At 48.5% G+C, this 23702-nt stretch overlaps 2 protein-coding genes across 4 annotated transcripts in view; one reads left to right on the top strand and one right to left on the bottom strand.

Moving 5' to 3' along the window:
* The window catches only part of INTS14 (integrator complex subunit 14), a 29239-nt gene extending 26579 nt beyond the window's left edge, over positions 1 to 2660 (top strand). For all 3 annotated transcript variants that reach the window (XM_002717934.5, XM_008268878.4, XM_017347945.3), the window contains 2 exons: positions 135 to 200; positions 1842 to 2660. In XM_002717934.5, the coding sequence (XP_002717980.1) occupies positions 135 to 200; positions 1842 to 2093 (318 nt within the window). In that variant the 3' untranslated portion in view covers positions 2094 to 2660. The remainder of the gene's footprint in view (positions 1 to 134; positions 201 to 1841) is intronic.
* A 366-nt stretch (positions 2661 to 3026) lies between these two features.
* Positions 3027 to 23702, bottom strand: part of HACD3 (3-hydroxyacyl-CoA dehydratase 3) — a 47780-nt gene continuing 27104 nt past the window's right edge. Inside the window, exons 6-11 of the mRNA XM_002717945.5 lie at positions 21904 to 22014; positions 17068 to 17195; positions 10379 to 10491; positions 8055 to 8161; positions 7490 to 7621; positions 3027 to 4669 (exon numbers count right to left, since the gene is read on the bottom strand). Of these exons, the coding sequence (XP_002717991.1) occupies positions 4593 to 4669; positions 7490 to 7621; positions 8055 to 8161; positions 10379 to 10491; positions 17068 to 17195; positions 21904 to 22014 (668 nt within the window). The 3' untranslated portion in view covers positions 3027 to 4592. The remainder of the gene's footprint in view (positions 4670 to 7489; positions 7622 to 8054; positions 8162 to 10378; positions 10492 to 17067; positions 17196 to 21903; positions 22015 to 23702) is intronic.

Genomic DNA, 23702 nt, shown 5'->3' with positions numbered 1-23702 from the left:
AACTCAGAAGGCATCCTCAGGTTGACACAGTGGTTGTCTTCATTTTTGTTTCTTTAAACATTTAGAATCATTCTCTTGTGTACTTTCCCTTTTTGCCACAGAATTCTAATGTTAACTCTTTTTGCTCATCACAGACAGATGTACAGAAGATTTTAAGAAATGCAAGGAAACTACCTGAAAAAACACAGACATTCTATAAGGTGAGATTGTCAGAATAGCAGTGGAAGAAGGTGTGCCCAAAATTAATGCTCCCGGTAGTGAGTGTGAGGGCACAGCATGAGCAGGGATTAGAAATGTGTGACTTGGGCCTGTTTTGTTAGCAGTAAAGGCAGTGGAAACGATAGGTCCAACCCTGCCCTATAGTCCAAGCACTGATAGTGTTTGAAGGGCTGAGGGGAAGCAGCTGAAAACCCTAAATTCCTCCCCACTGCTAAGTGGTGGAGTGGTGGGTCAGTCCGAGCCACACACTGGTGTGGGGAACCTCATGGGCTGGGGAGCTTCCCAAAGCATTCTCACTGCAGACAAGCTGCTTCGAGAAGGACTTCTCAGAGTACACATCTATGAATTGCAAAGATGGCTCCCCAGAACCGTGCCAAGTCAGTTCTGAACCCCTGGCAAAGCCGATCAAGTTACACATGAGGGCTCCCTCCTTGTTTCTCCCACGTTTCTGGTGTTTGGCTGGAATTAAATTAAGTGTGGTGAAAGGTGAGCTGTGTTGTGTCCTAGTTTGCTAATCAAGATGTGGCACACGCAGGCAGCCCCAGGCTAGCGTCTTCCCAGAGAACACACAGTACTACTTGGGATGTTATCGCATTACCGTATTGCTGCTGTCTTCAAAGCTAATTATGAAGCAAGCTGGTGAAATCGAGCAAAGGCAGCTTTAATCAGAGTTCAAACCAGTTGCTCAGCCAGCCAAGCCCCTCCCTAGCTGAAGCCCGTAATCTACACAGGCACTTCCTGACCACTCTGGCCACTGTCGCAGTCCCAGTCCCAGTCCCTGCAGACTCCACACACGGCTGGCAGCTCCCTGTTTAGTGTGGCACGCTTGTGTGACTGCTTTGGCCTTCTCAGCTTCTGTCTGATGACAGCAGAGATGTAGTCAGAGAGCCCATTCCTCTTTTCTGCTTTGCTGAGATCTTACATAGCAGAGCTCAGGGAGGCCCTCTGGCAAGTGACCGCCTCAGCCCCCACGGTGAGCAAGGAATGGTTCTCAGCACGGACAAGAGCTTGGTGGGCACTGTGTATTTCTTTGCTCCCATCTACTCCCCCACCTTTTGTGGTGGCCTGCCTTCCTGTTTGTCTCCAGGGCCTCCTCGGAACATGTTCATTCAGGGAGTCAGGCCCCAGCAGAGGGGCACTGAGAGAGTTAGGGCACGCCCTTTCCAAGTCTAAATGACAGAGGAAAGGTGACCCTCCTTGTAGTTGACAAGTGAATGAAATGATGTATGCAACGTACTCACCATGTTTGGCACAGATGTTCGCTAAGATGGCGGCAGCCTATTTCAGTCAGCTGTCCTCCTCAGCAGCAGCTGGCCACCTCGCCTTTCTGGCATCTCCACCTTGGGGATGGGCATTGGCATGGCAGTCAAGATTCCACCTGAGAGGCCCGCATTCCCTATCACAGTGCCGGTGCACCCTGGAGGCAGGGGCGATGGTTTAAGTAGTTTGGGTCCCTGCCACCCACGTGGGTCAGCAGATGGGAGCTCTGTCTCTCAAGTGAACAAAGAAATTAAAACGCCTCAATATTGTTCTCACAGAAAATGTTCCCTATAAAGTTTAGGGCGAAGGGGAACTTAGTGTGATGAGAACACATGGCAGAGCACTGGGGTTTCCCGTTTCAGGAGCTGAACCGTTTACGGAAGGCCGCCCTGGCCTTTGGTTTCCTGGACCTGCTCAAGGGGGTGGCCGACATGCTGGAGCGGGAGTGCACACTGCTGCCTGACACGGCCCACCCTGACGCTGCTTTCCAGCTCACCCACGCCGCCCAGCAGCTCAAGCTGGCCAGCACAGGCACCTCCGAGTATGCTGCCTACGACCACAACATCACACCTCTGCACACAGACTTCTCTGGGAGCAGCGCCGAGCGACTGTGAAGCTGACTTTTGGAGCCTCCTTCACTGCAATTGAAAACGAGGGTAAAGACCTTTCCAGCGCGGGCCCTGCTGGTGCAGCCACCCAGAGGGCCCCGAGGGCTCCCTCAGAACTGCTACTTGCTGCTCTGAACAACCCTGTGAGAAGGCCCCGAGGCCGGCCAGTTTCCAGGGCCTGTAATCTGTAAGCCCAAAGGACAGCTGCCGCTCGTGTGATGGGCGCATCTCATGAGAAGCTTGAAAGACTGGGTGGTGAGCACAGGGCTCCCTGCCTGCCCAGGAAACCTCAGCGGCCAGGGCTCCCTGCTCCCTGGAAGCCTGCTCTTCCCTCCAGCTCTGTAGCTCAGCGTCAGGACACTGCCAAGCTCTGTCCTCGGGACGAGCAGTCCACACTGTCTCAACACCACTACGTGTCGAACTTCTTAGAACTTGGGAAACTGGAAACCTTTAGGCACTTCTGGTATGTTTGAGTTCCAGACTTTTAAACAGCAACCACAAATATAAATGATCCCCATTTCAATTTTTTTAATGAAAATACTCAATTTTCTATAAAATGGTTTCACTGTAAAACTAATGGTCCTTTGCTTTTTGGTCTGTCCTATCCCTTGAATGATTGCAGCTTCCTGAGAGGTAGTGATTCATCAGTCAGCTCACTCATTAGGCCTTGCTGTCTACGCCAGCTTCTGGCCAACAGATTTCCAAAGTGCAGCTGGGGTTCCAGTCCATCCGCTGGCTTCGTGACCGTGGCCAAGTCATCTGATTTCTCAAGGCTCTGTTTCCTCCAGCGTGCTGTGACCTTCCTAGGGCTCAACTCCTTCAGGCTCCAACCCATTTGTTGTTTAACACACGGAACTGCTACAAAACACTGCTTGAACAAAGAACTCTATCACCTACACTTTGAACCCATTGGATGAAATGATCCTTAAGCACACACTATTAGGATTTTGATTGTAAATGTTTTAATAGAAATACACAATCTTCCACTTTCTCAGACAGCAGTAAAGGGGCTTGAAATAATCACTAAGAATCAGGATTCTGCCACAGGATGCAGCAGCACCTGCTGTGATGTCACACACAGTCAGTCAGCATCAGAAGGCGGTACAGACGAGCGTTGACAGAAACCACACACGCGCAGAACACCCTTCAGTGCAATGGCTTTTTCAAAATCAGTTCATCAGACACGTTAGGTCAGCCAAGTTTCCAACTTCTCAGTGAAACGGCACTAATTCATCCCCTGAGTTTCTCTTCCCCCAGGAACAGTGGGGAGCTGTTATGCCTGCAATCCTTCTATACAGGTGCTACTTCTAACTTGGCTTGGAATGTCTTAGAGGAAACTGATTTTTATTTTTTCACAATGGCCAGCCCTAATATTTTTGTTCCCCTTCTGGTAGCTTTCCTGCCAGGAATCCTTGTTAAAGGATTAGCTGGTAGCAGCCAGTCCCTGCTCCATTTGCAGTGTTCTACTCCAGACAGGTTTTTTTAAAAAAAAGCTAATGACAGCAGAATAAAAGGCGGTTTTGAGGTTCAAAAATGTAGTCTCACCATTCACTCGGACAAACACACCAGTAAACGGACTCAGCGAGTGTGGGAAGACGGCCTTTGTTCAGGCTGTGCATGGCTCTGTGCGCGGTTCTGTAGGTGTCTGAACCACTCTAGTGTTGCCACTTGGCCCCGACTGCGTGGCCAGCAGCTCACTGCCAATCTGACCCACACGCTGGTCTCCTCCTGATCCCTGTAGCCATTTAAGTTTGGAACGCTTATAATCTCACTGATTTTCACAGTCCTTTAGTGTTGAAAATGGTTCTGATTTAGCTAGGAATAAAATGATCATGGCGTTCCAAGGTTCTGACTGGATCTTCTCAACTCATTCTGTGCTTCTCCAGTGCCCACAGTGGCAAGCACTGTGCTAACTAACAGATGTTGTTAGGCCAAAAGATGCCAGGTGCAAAAGACATGTTCGCCAGCCCCTCTCGGACTCAGAACTGTTTTATCAGTGACTAATACGATGTTCAAAAAGTCAGCATCACCCCACCGAACAAGCAGCCCCTCAGGTACAGGGTCCTGCTGGGCCCTGTCTCAGTCCCTCTTGGCAGCCTTCCTTCGATTCCGCAATACAGCCTTGCTTTTGTTTACCAGAACAAATCCCACTGTGAGAGTGGCCCGCATCTTGTAGCAAACCGCACTGACACAGCCTCGCTAGCGTGGCAGCGGGGGTGGGGGTGGGGGTGGGGGTGGGGCTGAGCCTCCTGCTCTCACTGAACACACGAGAATGACCCTGTCGTCAGATGTCAGGAATCCATGTCATGCAGGTACTACACTAAGATAATACAGGAAGTTCAGGACTGTTACTGGGGGAAAGGAAGAAAGCCTCACTGAGAACTGAATCATTTAACTTTAAAAAAAAAAAAAAAAAAAAAAAACTTTTACATCAGTACAAGAAGGTAAAACTGTAAGAACACAGATCCGGCTCAAACTGGTAAGAAGCCATCTACAGCTCTCTTTTTAGTGGACCTTTTTCTTTTTTTGCCCATAGCGCCGCCTGCGCTGCTTATAAAGGTGACGGAAGTTTATGTATAACCCTGAAAAAGAAAAGAAGCCAATTAGAAAGGAGAGTGTTTGAATCTTTGTCTGAAGGTCTCCAGTCTGATTCAGCTCCCACAGCGCCTCGCTGATTGCGACTACTCAGGAAGTCCGCCTGGAACAAATGATTAACCATGCACAATGGACACCCAGTTCCTCACTGAACCGGCAACCTGATTTGGTCCTGTGTTACAAAATCTTCAAAGACTGACCCATACACAAGCTGGCTGCTTAGGAGTCTCACGACTGTGAGTGTGCATTCAGGATTTACTTCATCCTGAAAAATAACCCCCACATACTCGGTACAAGCAAATGCAATATGAGCATAAAACCTGGCAGGTCAGAGTATGCGGCAGTAAAAATAACCCAAAGATCCAAGAGCGAGCAGGCACCACGACAGCTCTGAACTCCTTCAGGGAGACGCGGTACTGTCTCTCTCAGAATCCTTCCTCTTCTTCACTTTCATCACGCCCAGTTCATGAGGCCACGCTAATACAACACTGGATTTATATGGCTTTTAGTGAGTGCATTTTCCAAAGCCAAGCCTACTCTCTCCAAGAGACAAACATTTCAACATTTTTGGCCAGAAATTTTTTTTTTTTTTTTTTTTTTGACAGGCAGAGTGGACAGTGAGAGAGAGAGACAGAGAGAGAGAAAGGTCTTCCTTTGCCGTTCGTTCACCCTCCAATGGCCGCTGCGGCCGGCGCACTGCGCTGATCCGATGGCAGGAGCCAGGTACTTATCCTGGTCTCCCATGGGGTGCAGGGCCCAAGTACCTGGGCCATCCTCCACTGCACTCCCGGGCCACAGCAGCAAGCTGGCCTGGAAGAGGGGCAACCGGGACAGAATCCGGCGCCCCGACTGGGACTAGAACCCGGTGTGCCGGCGCCGCAAGGCGGAGGATTAGCCTAGTGAGCCGCGGCACCGGCTTGGCCAGAAATATTTCTGATATGGATTATATACTTTGCTGAAAGTAAGAAATGGAATAAAAGTGAGCCTTTCACAAATGACCTAGACCCCTATAAATCTACTGTTTAACTGCCCAGCTGCCATGTGCTGCCCCGAGGAACTCCTCAAGGGTGTAGGTCTCTTCGACCCTGCACTAAGTGAGCAAGCCCACTGGGCTTTCCGGCTTCGCAGGCTTACTGCCTGAGCGCGTCTCTCTGGCCTGGGAAGCCAGCCTCGAAAATAACTGCCAGGGGCCGGTGGCAGGGCACAGCAGGAACAGCCTCCACCTGCAACACCAGCATCCCAAAAGATGCCAGTTCAAGTCCCAGGCTGCCCCACTTCCAGTCCAGCTCCCTGCTAATGCACCTGCGAAGGCAGCGGATGATGGCCCAAGTACTTGGGTCCCTGCACCCATGTGGGAGACCTGAATGGAGTTCCAGGCTTCTTACTTCAGCCTGGCCCAGCCCCGGCCATTGCAGCCATTTGGGGAGTGAACCAGCGGACGGATCTGTCTCTTTCTCCCTGTGTGTCTCCTCTCCGTAACTCGGCCTTTCAAATAAATAAATCTAAAATAAAATAATCTCCAATGACCACGGCCTCCTATTTCATATCCCTGTGCTGCCCCTCGCGGCTGGTCTGCATGGCACAGCACAGCTGAGATCCTGGTTCTCTGTTCACTTGCTCTGGAGGAAGCCAGGTCACGAGCAGCCACACAGGGAGGTACTGTGGCCAGAAACGCCAGCCTCCCAGCAACAGCCACAGGGGTGGGCTTGGAGCAGACCCTCCAACCCCAGGCGAGTCTACACAAACTACAGCCCTGCGGCCAGCTTGACAAACCTCAGGAGAGACCCTGAGCCAGAGCCACCCAGCTAGGCCATTCCCCGACCCTCAGAGACGAGGCGACGTGGGCAATGTCTTTTTAGCTGCTGAGTTTTGAGCTAACTTGTTACACAGCAATGGGCAACCAGCTGCTGCCATGGCCTTCTGTTACTAGGAGACCAGACAGCTATACTTGGGTCACTTCAGGTCTTCTGTGAAACAGAACAAGGAGAAATCTATAAATCAACAGTGAGGGGCAGACACTGTGGCACAGCAGGTAAAGCTGCTGCCTACAGTACCGGCATCCCATATGGGCGCCAGTTCAAGTCCTGGCTGCTCCACTTCCGATCCAGCTCTCTGCTATGGCCTGGGAAAGCAGTAGAAGATGGCCCAAGTGCTTGGGCCCCTGCACCCGCGTGGGAGGCCCAGAAGCTCCTGGCTCCTGACTGTGGATATGCGTAGCTCTGGCCGTTGCTACCAATTGGGGAGTGAACCAGCGGACGGAAGACCTCTCCTTCTCTGTGTAACGTTGACTTTCAAATAAATAAATAAATATTAAAAAAAATTTTTTCTCACTTGTAATGCTTTAGTTTTACATCCCCCCCCCCCCGCCCTTAATTTAGTTCTTATGAGTTAAGACAGGAGTTAGGACTTTATACCAACATGAACTGATAAGCAAACCGGTCTGACGTGAGCGGCTGGGCTCCTTCCCTGGGGAGTGGGCTCTAGGACAGCCGGGGGCTGCTCAGAGGCCTTTGCGTCCTTCCTCTTCCTGGCCACCCGCCATAGGGCCGCCTCCGTCAGCGGTGGAGGGATGACTGCGAGTGAAGCGCCTCGATGCTTCTCAACGAGAGCCAGCCCGCCCGTGACGTCCCCCATGACCGGGAGCACTGGGGAGGCCGCCCCACCCCACCCACCCTGTGCAGTGGGTCTATCACAGGCCGCCCCACTCCACCCAACAGCCCTGTGCCTGGAGATGAGGACTCTGAACCTCCCAGGCACTTAGCTCTGCCCCGGAACGCGGAGGGGAAGGTCTGTTAGAGAATACTTACCTAGAAATAGCATTATAAGATAAATCTGAAGAAAGAAGGAGAACCTGACTTTGATCTTCACGGGGTAAGGCAACGTGAAGCTGAACCTGCCCGTCTCGTTGAACACCGGAATGGACTGAATCACAGACACAGCTGGAAGCAAACACAGCGCCTCAGCCACAGGGCAGAGCGTGCAGCGGTGCCAGCCCAGCCCCCGCCCTCCTCCCGAGCGCGCGCGCCTCTCCCTTCCCCCAGCTTCCACACTGCCAACAGAGATGAAGGAGCAGCAGTCAGGACAGTGGGCCTCAGCTTCCCGCTCTGCGGAGCGCAGAGAAACCGCCGCCCGCCGCTCCCGAGGTGTCGTCAGCGAGGCAGGCGGCGGAGAGAGCCTGCTTCCAGGGCAGCACGCGGCGCGGACCACGCAACTTCCAGACCTCCCACAAGCAGCGGCTTCCCTGGACATTCCGGGCAGCGGGAGTATGACGGAAGGGAGCCACAAGGACGAACGCTGACTTCTCAGACGCAGGCTGGAGAGGGGAGGAAGGCTGGCCCTTAGTCCCCGGAAACCGGGAGTGGCAGCAAATACCTTCAGCCAGGCACCCCAGGGGATAGGTGGGAATCCACACGGTGTAGCGCAGCCACGTGAGCACCTTCCAATCCATGTCGAGGCAGGCCAGCATGTAGAAGGGGTACCTGCGAGAACAGCGGTCCCGGCTCAGAAGCCACCTCTGGTGCTGGGCGCGACCCCGAGCAGCACCGCGTGTGTGCGCGCTGATCGCTTCTGAACCAGCCGCCCACGCGTTCTCACAACAGCACGGCGAGTCCCAGCTACCCTCCCACAGACCCTCATCGTGCTACTCCTAAATCTTCACGGGATGTGACGGCTCCTTAAGGGCAGACGAAGTGTAAGTCTCCAAGGAACCCTGTTTGCTCAGATACGGGTGGGGAGCTCACAGCTTTGTGGTTTCGTTCCTAGTTCTGATCTCCAGAAGGATAAAGATGGCGGACAATGTCTCCAGGCGAATGAACTGTTATCAAAAGAACACCCAGCCCCTGGGATACAGACAAAACCACACTATTGAGAAACAGATGACACAGAGAAGAGCTCCGTCTCCCTCCAAAGAGGACAGGTTACCAGAGGGCCCTTGAATCTGCTCCATCTTTGTATTAGCAGTTCTGCAGAGTAGTCAGAGCTGCGAGACACGGCCCACGGCTACATCCCAACTGCAGGATGCTGCCGCCTGCTCTCCTTCTCCGCTATGAACGCTGCCCCAAGAACACCAAGACCGAGGACTGGCACTGTGGCATAGCAGGCAAAGCCGCTGCCTGCAGTGCCGGCATCCCATATGTGCGCCAGTTCAAAGCCTGGCTGCTCCACTTCTGATCCAGCTCTCTGCTACGGCCTGGGAAAGCAGTAGAAGATGGCCCAAGTCCTTGGGCCCAGCACCCACGTGGGAGACCCGTTAGAAGCTCTTGGCTCCTGGCACAGCTCCAGCCATTGTGGCCAACTGGAGAGTGAACCAGAGGATGGAAGACCCCTCTCTCCTTCTCTCTGCCTCTCCTTCTCCTTCTCTCTCTGTGTAACTCTTTCAAATAAATGAATTAAAAAAAAAAAAAAAAAAAAAGAACACCAAGACCAGAGCTAAGGAGTCAGCATGGAAAACCCCTGCCTCACACTCGACTGGAAAGGGAACAAACATGGAACACGCACAGTGTGGTGCAGAAGAATGAAAGTAGTTGCACTTTACTTAGGCCGATTGTTAAATTGTTTTCTAAAGATTCATTCACTTATTTATTTGAAAGGCAAAGTTACAGAGAGCTCTACCATTCACTGCAATCCCCAAATGGCCACAATGGCCAGGGCTAAGTCGGCCCAAAGACAGGAGCTTCACACACCCTCATGTGGGTGCAGGGCCCAAGCACTCGGGCCATCCTCCACTGCCTTCCCGGGCAAATTAGCTGGCAGCTGGATCAGAAGTGGAGCAGCTGAGACTCAAAACAGTGCCCACGTGGGATGCTGGCGACACAGGCAGTAGCCTAACCTGGTGCACCACGTCACTGGCTCCTGGGTCCCTTTTTAAAAAGGCATTTCTTCTATTAACAACTGAGAAAGGAAAAATCAGGTAAGAGCCAATTTAAAACGTGGGTCATTTTCTAGAGGCTGGTCTCGGCTGGTTCCCTGCAGCTTGGACTGCTCCTTCCACGCCACAGCTTTTCAGTCCTCTCAAGGCCTCTCCCAGGTGGGTGAGTCTCAGGCCTTTCTAACAAGACAGCAGGGACCCAAGTCACACTAGGGCGGGCCTTCACCTCGCTGCTTCCCTCTTTCTGCTGCTAGTGCCCACCAGGCTGTATATGGTCCAGTGACTGCTTTTTGAAAAATCTGCCCTGGGGTAGGCACCACTGAGACACCTGCACCTCACGCTGGAGTGCCAGCCTTCACGTGCCGGCTCCGCTCCCAGATCCGCTGCTGATGGAACACTAGGAGGCAGCAGGTGAGAGCTCGGGGTCGGGTCCCTTCCACCCCTCCGGTAGACCTGGATGGAGTTACCAGCTTCTGCCTTTGGGCTGGCCCTGCCCTGGCTGCTGTGGGCATTTGGGCAGTGAACCAGAAGATGAGAGATGGCTGTCAGTCTGTCTATCTCTGTCAAGTAAACTGGATAAAAACAAGTTTAAAAATTTAAAATTAAAAAACCGAATCTGCCTCACCCTTGTAGAACACATAGACACATCTAGAATTCTCCATGTAGACATGATCTGAATCCAAACTCAATGACACTCTGGCTAAGACCCCAACTCCCTCATGAAGAGAGCTATTCCAGAGAGAGGGAGAAAGAGAGGGAGAGCGAGAGGGAGAGCAAGCGAGCGAGCACACGAGCAGCTCGCCAACGTGCCCCTGGCATGTCTACCCACCTGAAGATCTCTATTATGCTCCACAAATAAAACACAAAGAAAACCACAGCTTTGTTTTGCATTTCTTCCATGGTGCCAAAGATGATAAACAAAATGAAATTTCTTCCTAGAAGCTGTTAAAAAGATCAAAAAGAGAGGGGGAAAAAAAGTTAATATAATTTTTTTTTACCTGAAACCTAACCCTACCAAATGCAAAGTAAATGGAAATCCTGAGCCTGACTGGGTTAATCCTGTTCCAGTTTCGGAACAAATTAAAGCGCCCAAGCCGGTCTTGCTGGACAGAGACACTTCTGTGCATGTGATATGTAACAGCTGTGAATACACGCACATTCAAACTGCCGAGACCAGCCTTCTAGAAAGCAGGACACGAACACGCGTGGCTGTCCCGCACGGGTCTCGTGGGAAGCAGCCCGCCCCTTTCCTTCATGGGCACGCGGTCCTCACCAGCAGTTTCACCTTCTGAAATCCCACTGTGTCCAGGTGCCACTGTCACTGCTGTACACGTCCCTCTCAGCAGAGCTGGGTTTTACTCTGTAGTCTCTGTGCTATCTTCGTACCATACCACGTTAACTTCCAAATGCTTGTCACATTTTGATTTCTTGTACAATAATCCCCCAACTAAGTCCTTCTTGAAAATAATATTCCTGAACCCTTGCTTTTTTTTTTTTTAAAGATTTTATCTATTTTGAGAATTAGAGTTATAGACAGTGAGAGGGAGAGACAGAACAAAAGGTCTAAGGGAGACCTTGGGCCCCTGCACCCATGTGGGAGACCCGAAAGAAGCTCCTGGCTCCTGATTGGCGCAGCTCCTGCTATTGCAGCCATCTGGGGAGTGAACCAGTGGATGAAAGACCTCTCTGTCACTTTCTCTCTTTCTCTCCTTCTCTGCCTCTCTATAACTCTGCCTTTCAAATAAAATCTTTAAAAAAAAAAAAAAAAAAAAAAAAGTTCTCCTTGTGTACTCAGGATGAGCTGAGCAGGGTATGATAATTCCCTTTCTTTGAGAATTAAACAGGCCTAAATAAAGCCCTAATGAGCCTGTGTATTTTTCTCACTTTGTAAATAAGTTTATCACACTGGGGGGGGGGGGGGGGACTGAGACTGATTCATCACATGGTAACTGCCCACTCCCCAGCCCCCGGCGACCACCACTCTGCTTTCTGTCTCTATGATTGTGATTAGTATGAATCACTCATTTAAGCGGAATCACACAGTCTTCGTCTTGCTGTGATGGGTCTACTTCACTTAGTGTGATTCATCAGTGTTACAGCACGCTAACAGCACTGGAATACTACCTTACCTACCATTCAAGACAAGTATGCCTGTGTATTTACTTTTTATGCTCTGTATTCCTTCCTGCATCTCAAACAGTTCATTAATTATCTCTTCAGCTGTGTCTAATCTACTACTAAACTATCCATTCAGTGTTAAAATTTGATGACTGTATCTGCCATTAACAGACATTCCACTCGCCTCCTTTTCAGAACTGATCATTATCTTTAGTTTCCTGATCAATCAAGCACTCGTTAAGCTTGACTATTTCCCACTCCACGGCAGATAATTCTAGTATCTGAACTCCTGTGGGGCTGTTTCTACAGTCTGCTGTTCCTGCTGGTTCTTGCCCACAAAGCCTTGCTCCTTTGGTTCACAATCCGACGACTCTCGTTGGAAACAGATCTGTGTGAATTTTGAGGCCTGGACAAGGTTGTTATTTCCAGAAGACATTCGTGTGTGCCGCTGCCAGCATCTGAGGACAACCAGCAGGACAGGTACGCTTTAAGTAGACTAAGCTTGGGAACTTTAAATAAATAAATAATAATTGGGAAGGCAGAGTCTCAGAGGGAGGGACACACAGAAAGAAATGAGGTCTTCCATCCACTGGGTCACTCCCCAAATGGCTGCAACAGCCAGAGCTGGACGAGGCTGAAGCCAGGAGCCAGGAGCTCCACCAAGGGTCTCTCACATGCGTGCAAAGGCCCACGTGGGCCATTATCTGCTGCCTTCCAGGAGCATTAGCAGGAAGCTGGATCAGGAGCAGAACAGAATTTAAAGCAAAATAGCAACACACAATGTAATCGTTTTGTCACTGATGTGGACAGGGTGGCTCTGAAACTTGAGCTTGATCTGAATCCAGCATCTGTTGAAAGAATGAGTGAAAATACAGGGCTACATTTCACTTTGAGCAACATCATTTACTCTGTGGGACTCACGAAAGCAAAATGAGAAAGACACGAAGCTTTGGTTAGCCTGAGAGGCCTGCTACGCTTCTGTTTGACTGGCTTGCTTCCTATTTTCTGAAATTTACCTAGGGCCTTATAACCAACTTGCTGCTTCAGCTGAAATATGTTCCAGTCACTAGGAAATATATTTCTTGTTTCCAAACAGCTTTCTAGACAGCAGTGCCATTAAACTACAAAGCAACACACACATTTGACACATTACAAGTTGAAAGAGGTATGTATTTCTACCTTTATGAGGTTAAAATAGATTTAAAGGAAAACATGGCCAAAAGCTTATACATGGCTACAGAGAGGTACATGGTAAACACTCTTGTCCTTCTGACAAAATTTATCTTAGGGAAAGAACTCAGAGATTACTTTCTCTCACAACAGGCTTGTGTTGCGTTAGGGAACGGATGCATTTCAGCACCGTGGAGCACAAGCTGCATTTCTGCAATATGCTTTTAACAGATGTTAAGTTTCCTGGCCCAGATGACAGACTCAACAAAGGGCGTCAAGCGGCAGGAGTCCAGATTGTAGGTTACTGGCTCTGAGGAACCCGAATTTTAAGTCTGAGAGCCTTTGCAGAAGCCTGACGCTCGCTACTTCAGCTCATCAACGTTAACATCCACAATTTCTAAGTCATGTTAACAGTATAGTCGTGGCGCCAGCACTGTGGTGTAGAGGGTAAAACCTGCAGTGCTGGCATCCCATATGGGCGCTGGTTCGAGTCCCAACTGCTCCACTTGTGATCCAGCTCCATGCTAATGCACCTGGGAAAGCAGTGGAAGATGGCCCAAGTGCTTGGGCCCCTGCACCCACGTGGGAGACCCAGAAGAAGCTCCTGGTTCCTGGCTTCAGATCAGCGCAGCTCCGGCCATTGCGGCCATATGGGGAGTGAACCAGCAGATGGAAAACACCTCTCTCTCTCTCTCTCTCTGCCTCTCTCTGAAACTCTTTCAAATAAATAAGTCTTAAAAAAAAAAAAAGTATAGTCATGATGATTCTAACACTTTACTTCTGTGGTTTTTTCTCCACAAAACTCATAACCTTGGTTGATCATGAGAAAAAAAAGATCAGAAAATTTTCAGTTGAGGGATATTCTACAAAATACCCAAGCACTTGTCCTCAAAACTGGCAAGATATGAAAAAGAAGGCAAGTCGGGGAAACTCAGAGCCAAGAATCCCAGAGGACATGAGCTAAATGTAACATGAAATCCTGAATGGGATCTCAGCAGAAGGAGGACATGAAGCCTGAACTAGCACATCGGAATAAACCATGGACTTCGGTTTAATCGCAATGCATCAACAGTGGGTAATCAATTGTAGCAAATTGTAGTAAGGGGATATTTTAATAACAGGAGATATTCGGCATAGGGTATAGGGAAACTCTATTATCTTCTCAACATTTCTATAAATGTAAATCTACTCTAAAAGCTTTCATGGGTGAAACTATGCAGTTATTATACTGAGAGATTAATGTACAGGTACTGAGATGGATACCTGGATACTTCAGAATGTGGAAAAAAGTTATCCAACAGTAATGGTCTGTAGGAACTGATAACATACACGTGACTACTGAGGAGCCCTAATGGGTCTCCCAGTAGTATTCGTGCACTCATGTTGCTCTGCATTTCTTCTGCTGTTAAAATTAAGGAATATTCCCTAACAACTTATCAGTCCTAGCTGTGTTCATTTTATCCTCACGTGAAAACCTCAAAAAAAAAAACAAATAAATTTAATCAAAGATATCACAAACTGTATTTCCAAATGCAGTAACCAATATTTATTAACCAATATTTATGCAGTTAAGTATCTCATTTATAAGTTCTGCAGTTGAAGAGGAGCGATTCTGGTTTTGACGGAGGAAAAACAGAACCACACTTTGGAAACTGTTGGATTTTTATGCTACAATAAAATATTTCAGGAATTAGAAGAAGAAGAAGAAGAAGAAGCAGAGCAGAAAGAAGAGGGGGGGAGCCAAGCAGCCGGGGTCAAGGCTCAAATTGGCACTCGGATACGGGATGCCAGTGTCCCAAGCGGCAGTTGAACCTGCAGCACCACAATGCTGGCTTGAGCTGGAGATGTTTTAAACAGCTGGGAGGTATCCATTCACATCACAAATCCATTTGAAAGACATGCTGGGGCCAGCACTGTGGCACAGCAGGTTAAAGCCCTGGCCTGAAACGTCGGCATCCCACATGGGCACCGGTTCGAGTCTCAGCTGCTCCTCTTCCAATCTAGCTCTCTGCTATGGCCTGGGAAAGCAGTGGAAGGTGGCCCAGGCACTCAGGCCCCTGCACCCACGTGGGAGATCCGGAAGAAAGCTCCTGGCTTCCAGGCTTCGGACCGGTGCAGCTCCAGCCGTTGCGGCCATCTGGGGAATGAATCAGCTGATGGAAGACCTCTCTCTCTGTCTCTAGCTCTCTCTGTAACTGTCTTTCAAATAATAAAATAAATCTTTAAAAAAAAAAAAAAGAAAGACATGCTGACGGTTCTGCATCCTTAGAGCACTCGCCCAGCCTCTGGCAGCACTGGCATCTGCGACGATTGTTTTCTTAACAGACTCAAGGATTATTTCTAATCCACCTTATATGCAGTTCTTTGTCATCTGCCTTACCAGGGAAGGTCTCTTACTAGACTGCCCGCTTCTATCAGGGTCTGAGTTTGTGTGTCTCCTACACCGTAAAACAAGTTTAAGTGTATCTGGTTTTGCAAAATGCAGTACCAATGCTCAGGTCACCTAGGTAGGCTCCAGCAGTCACTTCACCTGGAGGCTGCTGTCACCCGTGCACTGGTGTCCCTCCTATCTCAGTTAGCATTCTCCGCAGGACAGTCACATAAGCCACATAAGCTGCCCGTTTCCTCAGACAGAAGCTCTCAGCCGTCTTTGCAAGCCAGGTAAACACACTTATGAGTCCCTGGTGATTACTTTATAACAGAAGACGTTTCTTATCACCCCACTTAGGCTAGATACTGGGTCTCTAACTCTCTGAACTCTCCTCAAAGGACCGTAAAAAGAAGTACCCATTTGTGCCTGGTTTCCTGGGCCCCTGGTGTTCTTTTCTACCCACTCCCACATCTGCTACCTAGGAAACTGCATTCTGGTTGTTGCTCAGGTCCTCATGGGCTGTGACTACTTTTCATGTGCACACAGCAAGTGCTCAACATATATCAACTGATCCAAAAAACCTGCTGTGGTCAATTTGGCTCCAGTGTCGAAACAAAGCAGCCCTGCCGAATCCCAAGGCACTGCCCAACCTCAGGGGCTTCCCTCACACTGCCGTCCCCACGGGGAAGACTTTCCTTGGAGCCAGGCACTGTGACGGTACTGACAAATCCCATTTTAAGGCTTTTTTTTTTTTAATTTATTTTCACCAAGGAGAACTTTTTTTTTTTTTTTTTTTTTGACAGAGTTAGTGAGAGAGACAGACAGACAGAAAGGTCTTCCTTCCGCTGGTTCACTCCCCAAAAGGCCGCAATGGCCAGCACTACACCGATCCGAAGCCAGGAGCCAGGTGCTTCTCCTGGTCTCTCATGCAGGGCCCAAGCACTTGGGCCATCCTCCAGTGCCCTCCCGGGCCACAGCAGAGAGCTGGACTGGAAGAAGAGCAACCAGGACTAGAATCCAGTGCCCATATGGGATGCCAGCGCCGCAGGCAGAGGATTAACCAAGTGACATGGTGCTGGCCCCCAAGGCTTGTTTTTAATCATCTTTGACACACACAGAGTATTATTCTGTATTAGTGAGCTAACTTACTACACTCTTTTATTTTTAAAACAAAACAGTCTCTTTCCAAAAGCAAGAAACCCCGAACCACAAGGCTAACTAACTTCATAACCAACACTGCTAGAACGCCACAGGTGTTATAGAGAAAAAGGGACAACCAGGCAAAGGGTTCTCCAGAAGAGACTAATAACCAGGAGTCTTGGGGTCACCCCGCATCTGGGTAGGAGGCACTTAATGGTACGCTACTACACAGCCAAGAAACGGGGCGAGGAGGATGCAGACCGCCATGCCCCCACTCTTCCAAGGATCCGGAAACTATGCAGATGGACGGGGGCGAGCGGGGGGGACTCCCCACACCCACTCAGAAAAGCCACCATGTGCAGGGAAGGAAGCCCAGAGCGACAGCATTCAAGGGTGTCGCTGCCTCATGTCAACCGTGGGGGAAGAGCCCAAGTGCATTTCTAAGCAATCTAAGACAGGTTTTTCTGCCCTGAGAATCAAACTTGCTAAGTTTCCAAGCTCTTTCCATAACCAGGTAATTTCATGAGGGTGTTGCAAATAATGAAAGAGACCTGCAATGGTCAGCCTCCTGAAAACACCCCTGCGGCTTATAATTTTCCTCTTATTCAGGTAAAACCACACTATCTCCGTGCGAACCGGTGTTCTCACTGAGGCTGATGTCCCGGCTGGACAAATACTGCCAGCTTTGACTCCCCGCTCCGAGCCCAGCTAACCGATACCTGGATGAGAGACGGCATCACCGGCGACTTGGTGACTCCAATCGCTGCGTTGATGGTTTCCACCACTGCCAGCATCTGGCAGAAATACATCATGTCGGCCACGGAGTGGAACGTGTCGTAGAAAGACTCTGCGGGCACAAGCACGCCAGGTAAACCACCTGCACGCTGGACGGGGCCCTCCGTGCAAGGAGCTTCCGGAAAGGTCGAGCGGCCAGCGAGCCACGTTCCTAAGCTAAGCCAGAGGCAGGCAGGCCTCTCTAGAAAGCTACCACATAAGCCCTGTGTGCCTTCCTCATTCTCTAAAGGCCTAGGATAAAGCACTCTGGACTTCATTCAGTTCACTATCCTAAGAAAAACTACGCATCAGACACTGTGGTAATTCTCTTCAGATGCTACCTCATTTAACTGCATCACATATACTGAATGTAATCTTTTTAAAGATTTATCTATTTATATGAAAAGCAGAGCTACAGAGAGAGAAAGGGAGAGAGAGAGTCAGAGAGATCTTCCATCTGCTGGTTCACTCCCCAAATGGCCAAAATGACTGGAGCTGGGCCAAAGCCAAAGCAGGAGCCTGGAATTCAATACAGGTGTCTCATGAAGGCGACAGGGACCCAAGTACTTGAGCCACCATCGGCTGCCTCCCATGGCGCACACGAGCAGGAAGCTGGAATTGGACATGGAGTCAGGACTCAACCCAAGCACTCTGATACGGAATGTGGCATCTTGATCACTTAACCAAATGCCTATGCGCCACTTGCATCTTTAGACCTATTAATTCTTATTCTGAGAATCTACCTTGGGGCTATGCTACGGCACAGTAGGTTAATCCTCCGCCTGCAGCACCGGCAGCTCATATTGGCGCCAGGTTCTAGTCCCAGCTGCTCCTCTTCTGATCCAGCTCTCTGCTGTGGCCTGGGAAAGCAGTAAAAGATGGCCCAAGTCCTTGGACCCCTGCACCTGCGTGGGAGACCTAGAAGCAGCTCCTGGCTCCTGGTTTTGGATGGGCTCAGCTCCAGCCATTGTGGCCATCTGGGGAGTAAACCAGTGGATGGAAGACCTCTCTCTCTCTCTCTCTGCATCTCCTTCTCTCTCTGTGTAACTCTGCCTTTCAATAAATAAATAAAAATCTTAAAAAGTGAAAAAGAATCTACCGTAATGGAAAACATTTTAAACTTAGATAAGCAAAAAAAAACAAAAAACAAACAAAAAAAACCACACCTCATGACCAAGGCTGTTCTCTAACGCATGGTTTCCAAGTCTGAGTCCCAGCTTCTCCTCCTCTGATCCAACCCTCCCGCTATGCTTTTGGAAAAGCAGCAACGTGACGGCCCAAGTGCTTGTGTGCCTGCACCCACAAAGGTGACCAGAATGGGGTTTCTAGCTCCTGGCTTCAGCCTGACCCAGAACTGGTTGTTGCAGCCGCCTGGGGACTGAACCAGCAGATGGAAGATCTCTCTCAATCTGTCTCTCCCATTCTCTGCTGCACAGCCTTTCAAATAAATAAATTTAAAAAAAAAAGAAAAAGAAAAAGTAGAAGCAGTCAAACATGTAAGAGTACAAAATGTTTCCATATAATAAAGCCTACCTGGTAAAATTACTTCAATTGAGAATAGTCTGAGAGTTTGCTGCCACTTCCCACTTAGCCTAAGTTCATCAAGCACGTGTTTACACTAAAAGACACACACGTGTGTGGGATGGGCCATTTAGCCTCATCTTCATCTGAAAGGAGAAAACTGCACCACAAGCCTCGGTGATTAGCTCACCTTTGAAGGATTAACCAGCAGCTCCCTGCCAGCAGGTGGGCAGGAAGAGGCTCAGAGCCCAAATAGAAAGGCGCAATGCAGGCAGCTTTTGTTAAACACCTGACCTAGGTAACGCAGTAGCCCAGCCAGCAGGCACCTGAACGTCCCTCTTTCCTCTCCAGGGGACTCGGGATTATCCAGGCTAACAGAGGCTGTAGTCTGAGGGTAGCTGTCTGAGACCGCCCTTGTTTCTTTAAATCAATCATCAGAATATGTCTGGCCCCACAGGAGTTCAAGGCACTGGACAGCTGGAAAGCTGTCCCCGGCCCGGCTGTGGGGGAGGCAGGAGACATGTACCTCCTTTCTCCACTCCAGAGCTAACCACCATTCACCGCCTCTAAACCTCAGCTAGGAAAATTTAGGACTGAACAATAAAATAGCCTATAGGCCTTTTTCCCCCGCTTTTCAAGTAACTTATACACGTATTTCTCATTATATTTATACTCCCACATATTTTAAAATAGAGAAAAACTTCAAAAATTTTAAGCTACCCACATTCAATTTGAAAACGGTATATTCCTTCTGATTATTTTTAAAGATTTATTTATTTATTTCAAAGGCAGACCAACAGAGAGGCAGGCAGGCACCAGGAAAAAGAGAGTTTCCACCCATTGCATTCCCCAAATGTATGCGACAGCCAGGTTGGGACAAGCCAAAGACAGGAGGCAAGAACTCCATCCTGGTGGCCCACAGGGTGGCAGGGGCCCAAATACTTCCACTGTCTTTCCAGGAGCACTTGCAAGAAGCTGGATCATGAACAGAGTAACCCGGCCTCGAATGGGTACTCTGAGGGGTGTTGGCGCCACAAGTGTGCCAAAACACCAGCCCCCACTTCTGATCTTTCTGTGAATATCTGTTTCTTCCCCTTTCTATATGTACATAATCAAACTGGAAGAATGAATTTATAGATTACTTTTTAAGTCTACTGTATTTTCCCATGTTATTATGAACACTAAATCATATTTCCTTCACTGAACTCCAATGAGTATGCAAGGGGGAAAAAAAGCAATTCCTCACTGATGGACATTTAAGTAGTCTCTAGTTTGTCACTAAAATAAAGAATGGCTTAATGCGTATGTTTTTGGAAAACTTTTCCCATAAGTATTTTTCTTTAAAACAGATTCTGGGGGGCAAAGCTGTGCCATAGCAGGTAAAGCTGCTGCCTGCGGTGCTGTCATCCCATAAGGGTACCCATTCGAGTCCCAGCTGCTCTACTTCCGATCCAGCTCTCTGCTATAGACTGGGAAAGCAGTGGAAGATGGCAAGTGCTTGGGCCCCTGCACCCACATAGGAGACCCACAGGAAGCTCCAGGCTCCTAGCCTCAGATTGGCCTAGCTCTGGCCATTGCAGCCATATGGGGAGTGAACCAGAGATGGAAGATATCTCTCTCTCTGCTTCTGTCTCTCTAACTCTGCCTTTCAAATAAATACATAAATCTTTAAAAAAAAAAAAAAATTATTCCAGGGACAGGCATTGTGCCACAGTAGGTAGAGAGATGGTTGCACCCATATCAGTGCCTGAGACTGAGTCCCACCTCTGCTTCCAATCCAGCTTCCTGCTAATGCTCCTGGGAGGCAGCTAAGCGGTCCACATGTGAGACCCCAGACTCAGTTCCAGTCTCCTGGCTTTGGCATTTGGGGAGTGAGACAGTAGATGGAAGTACCTGCTCTCACGCTCTCTCTCTGCCTTTCATGTAAGTAAATCTTTTTTAAAAAATGTATTTCCAGAAGTGAAATAAACAGGTGGGAACATACGAGGAGTTCAGCTTGCCAAATGACTTCCCACAAGCACACCTGCTGGACTTGGGTGGCCTCCGCTAGTCTCAGCTGCATCTATTTTAACACATGCTCTTTGTAAAACTGACAAATCAAAAATAACATCTTTATTTTTCATTCTTCCACCATCACTGGGTTAAACATTTTTCCACATGTGAAATCAGTTTCACTTGCTCTTATGCAAATTGCCTGTCTATGTCTTTACTTACCTGTTGAGTGGAATTTTCACATTTTTATATCAATTTTCACATTTTTAAATCACATATAAAGAAACCAACCCCCATCCCCATGCTGCCTTCCACCTTAAAATGCGCGTCATCTTTACCGCTGTCTCACCTGGGGTCTTTCAGATACACAGGAATTTAGGTATTTCATAGTCAAATATATCAACCTTTTAGAAACAACACTGTCTAGCACTTTTATTTAGGAAGTTCTACCCTTCCACATGAGACCTTTATGAATATGTACCTGTGTCTTCCATCATGATTTAATTTTCTGGTAGGTGACTCAAATTCTGTTTTTTATATACAGTATAAGAGCCAGATTTCTTGTACCCAAAGTTTGGTAAGCTTCCTTGGAAATACTGGATTTCCCATCCCAAAAATCAACTGGAAAACATTTCTTTTTCCAGTGTTTCAAGGTTCCTCTTCTATCACATATGTATTCAGATATAGATAAAAGCTAGGTATGTACCACTTAACCTGCTCTACTGATTGTTCTTATGCTAATGCTATACCTACTTTAATTACCATACTTTTGCATCTGGTAGAAAAACAGCTCTCTTGAGTTCCTTCATCCTTCAATTTTATTAACTATTTATTCTTCCAAATATTTCAGAATACCTTAGATCAAATTCTCAAAAAATCTTCCATCGGCATTGGCTTTGGCCAGGATTCTGTTAGACATACAAATTAATGGAGGAAGAACTAATATCTTTATGATAATCTTTTCATTCTGTTGTAGGACAGTGCACTTTAGAATCTATTTGGGCTTCAAGAAAGTCAATCTCTCATGGGCATGCATAACTTTGGCTGGAAGTATGACAGCATTTATTTAGTTACTAACAAACCAGTAGTGAACAAAGAAAAGGCTGCTTGCCCAAGATGTGCCCACAGGGAGTTACATGGATGTGTCTTTGGCCAGCCCTAGGCCTGTTTCCTCACTTGATAAGTGGAAAGAGTATCCAGTTGCTTGTTTCACAAGGCCATGGGAATTAAGGTGTACCACGACACAGCAATAGGCTAGCCTTACTTGCCTTTTCCCAAGATAAAGAACCGCACTGTCAAGTTGACAAAGATCCAGGAGAAGCCCAGGAACTGCACGAGATTATACATGAACAGGTATCCTTTCCTCAGGCTCGCCAGAGCTGAAAAGCAAAGCAAGACAGAGCGCTGTGAAAAGCCAGTCACCGCTGGACAGGGGTGAGTGGGGCACAGCTCGACGGTATCAACCCTCTTCCTACCTCGGTGCTCCCGAGCACCCATGCAAATACCTGCCCCAGATCTTCACCAGCCCGGGGTCCTGCCCCATAGGGAAGCAGACGAGGAAGAATTAGTGCACAAGGTGTGTTTTCAAGTCTTTCCTTTCACAGCCTCAAGGCACAAGGTGCAGACTTAACAAACCCAAGGGAACAAATCACCCTGGCAGAGCGTGACTGACCACCCCAGGAAGCAGCGGAGCTGGAAGGCCCACTCAGCTGCTGCTCTAGTCATCTCAGTATCGTCTACAGTTTCTTCTTTCCTGGAATGTTTTTATACTCACACCGGTCAAACCAGCTCAAGGAGGAAGAAACAGCAAATGAAAACTAAGATTTCGGTGACATGTATTTATTTATTCCTGGGCTACAGAAAATTCTGCACAGACACTTAACTGATAATCACATTTAACAGTGTGGTCACTCAAAAGCAGTCTTAGGGGGTCAGCGCTTGGTGGAGCATGTAAAGCCACCATCTGTGATGTTGGCATCCCAAAAAGGCGCCAGTTCCTGTGCCAGCTACTCCACTTCCGATCCAGCTCCCTGCTGATGGCCTGGCCACCCATGTGGGAGACCTGGATGAAGCTCCTGGCTCCTGGCTTCAGCCTAGCCTAGCCCTGGCTGTTGTGGCCTTTTGGGGAGTGAGCCAGCAGGTGGAAGACCTCTATCTCTCCCCGGCTCTCTAACTCTGACTTTCAAATAAATAAACAAATCTTCTGGGGCCGGCGCTGTGGTGCAGCAGGTTACAGCCCTGGCCTAAACTGCTGGCAACCCATCTGGGCGCCGGTTCTAGTCCTGGCTGCTCCTCTTCTGATCCAGCTCTCTGCTATGGCCCGGGAAAGTAGTAGAAGATGGCTCAAGTCCTTGGGCCCCTGTACTCGAGTGGGAGACCTGGAAGAAGCTCCTGGCTCGTGGCTTCGGATCAGCGCAGCTCCAGCTGTTGCAGCCATCTGCGGAGTGAATCAGCGGATGGAAGACTTCTCTCTCTCTCTCTCTCTCTCTGTCTCTACCTCTCTCTGTAACTCTTTCAAATAAATAAATAAATCTTTTTAAAAAATAAAATAAAAATAAACAAATCTTCTAGAAAAGAAAAAAAAAAAAACAGCCCTTGGGGTGGGTATTTGGCATGTGGTTAAGACACTAGCTGGAACGCCTGCATCTCATATCTGAGTGCTGGGTTCCAATCCCAGCTCTACTCCAGATTCCAGTTTCCTGCTGATGAGAACCCCACAAGGGAGTGGTGATGGCTCAAGTGGTTGGATCCTCGCCATTCAGGTGGGAGACCCAGATAAAGTTCTCAGCTCCCAGCTTCAGCCAGGGCTAATTGTGGTCATTTGGAGAATGACCAGGAGTTCCCTCTGTCTCCCTCTCTCTTTCTCTCTGCCTGTCAGATAAGTAAAATTTCTAAAAAATGTTTAATGGTTAAAAAAAGCAGGTACATCCAAAGGGGCAAAAAAAATGTCAAGCCTCTTCACAACATATGACTAATTAAAATACTTTTCTTTAAAATCATAAAAATTTATTATACTTCTGTATAATAAAGAATTTCCTTCATCAGGAAACTTTACAAATTCAGAAAA

Source organism: Oryctolagus cuniculus, chromosome 12, assembly GCF_964237555.1.
Source record: "Oryctolagus cuniculus chromosome 12, mOryCun1.1, whole genome shotgun sequence".
Lineage (NCBI taxonomy): Eukaryota > Metazoa > Chordata > Mammalia > Lagomorpha > Leporidae > Oryctolagus > Oryctolagus cuniculus.
Note: the sequence above shows the minus strand (reverse complement) of the source record. Positions and strands in the feature narration are given on the sequence as shown.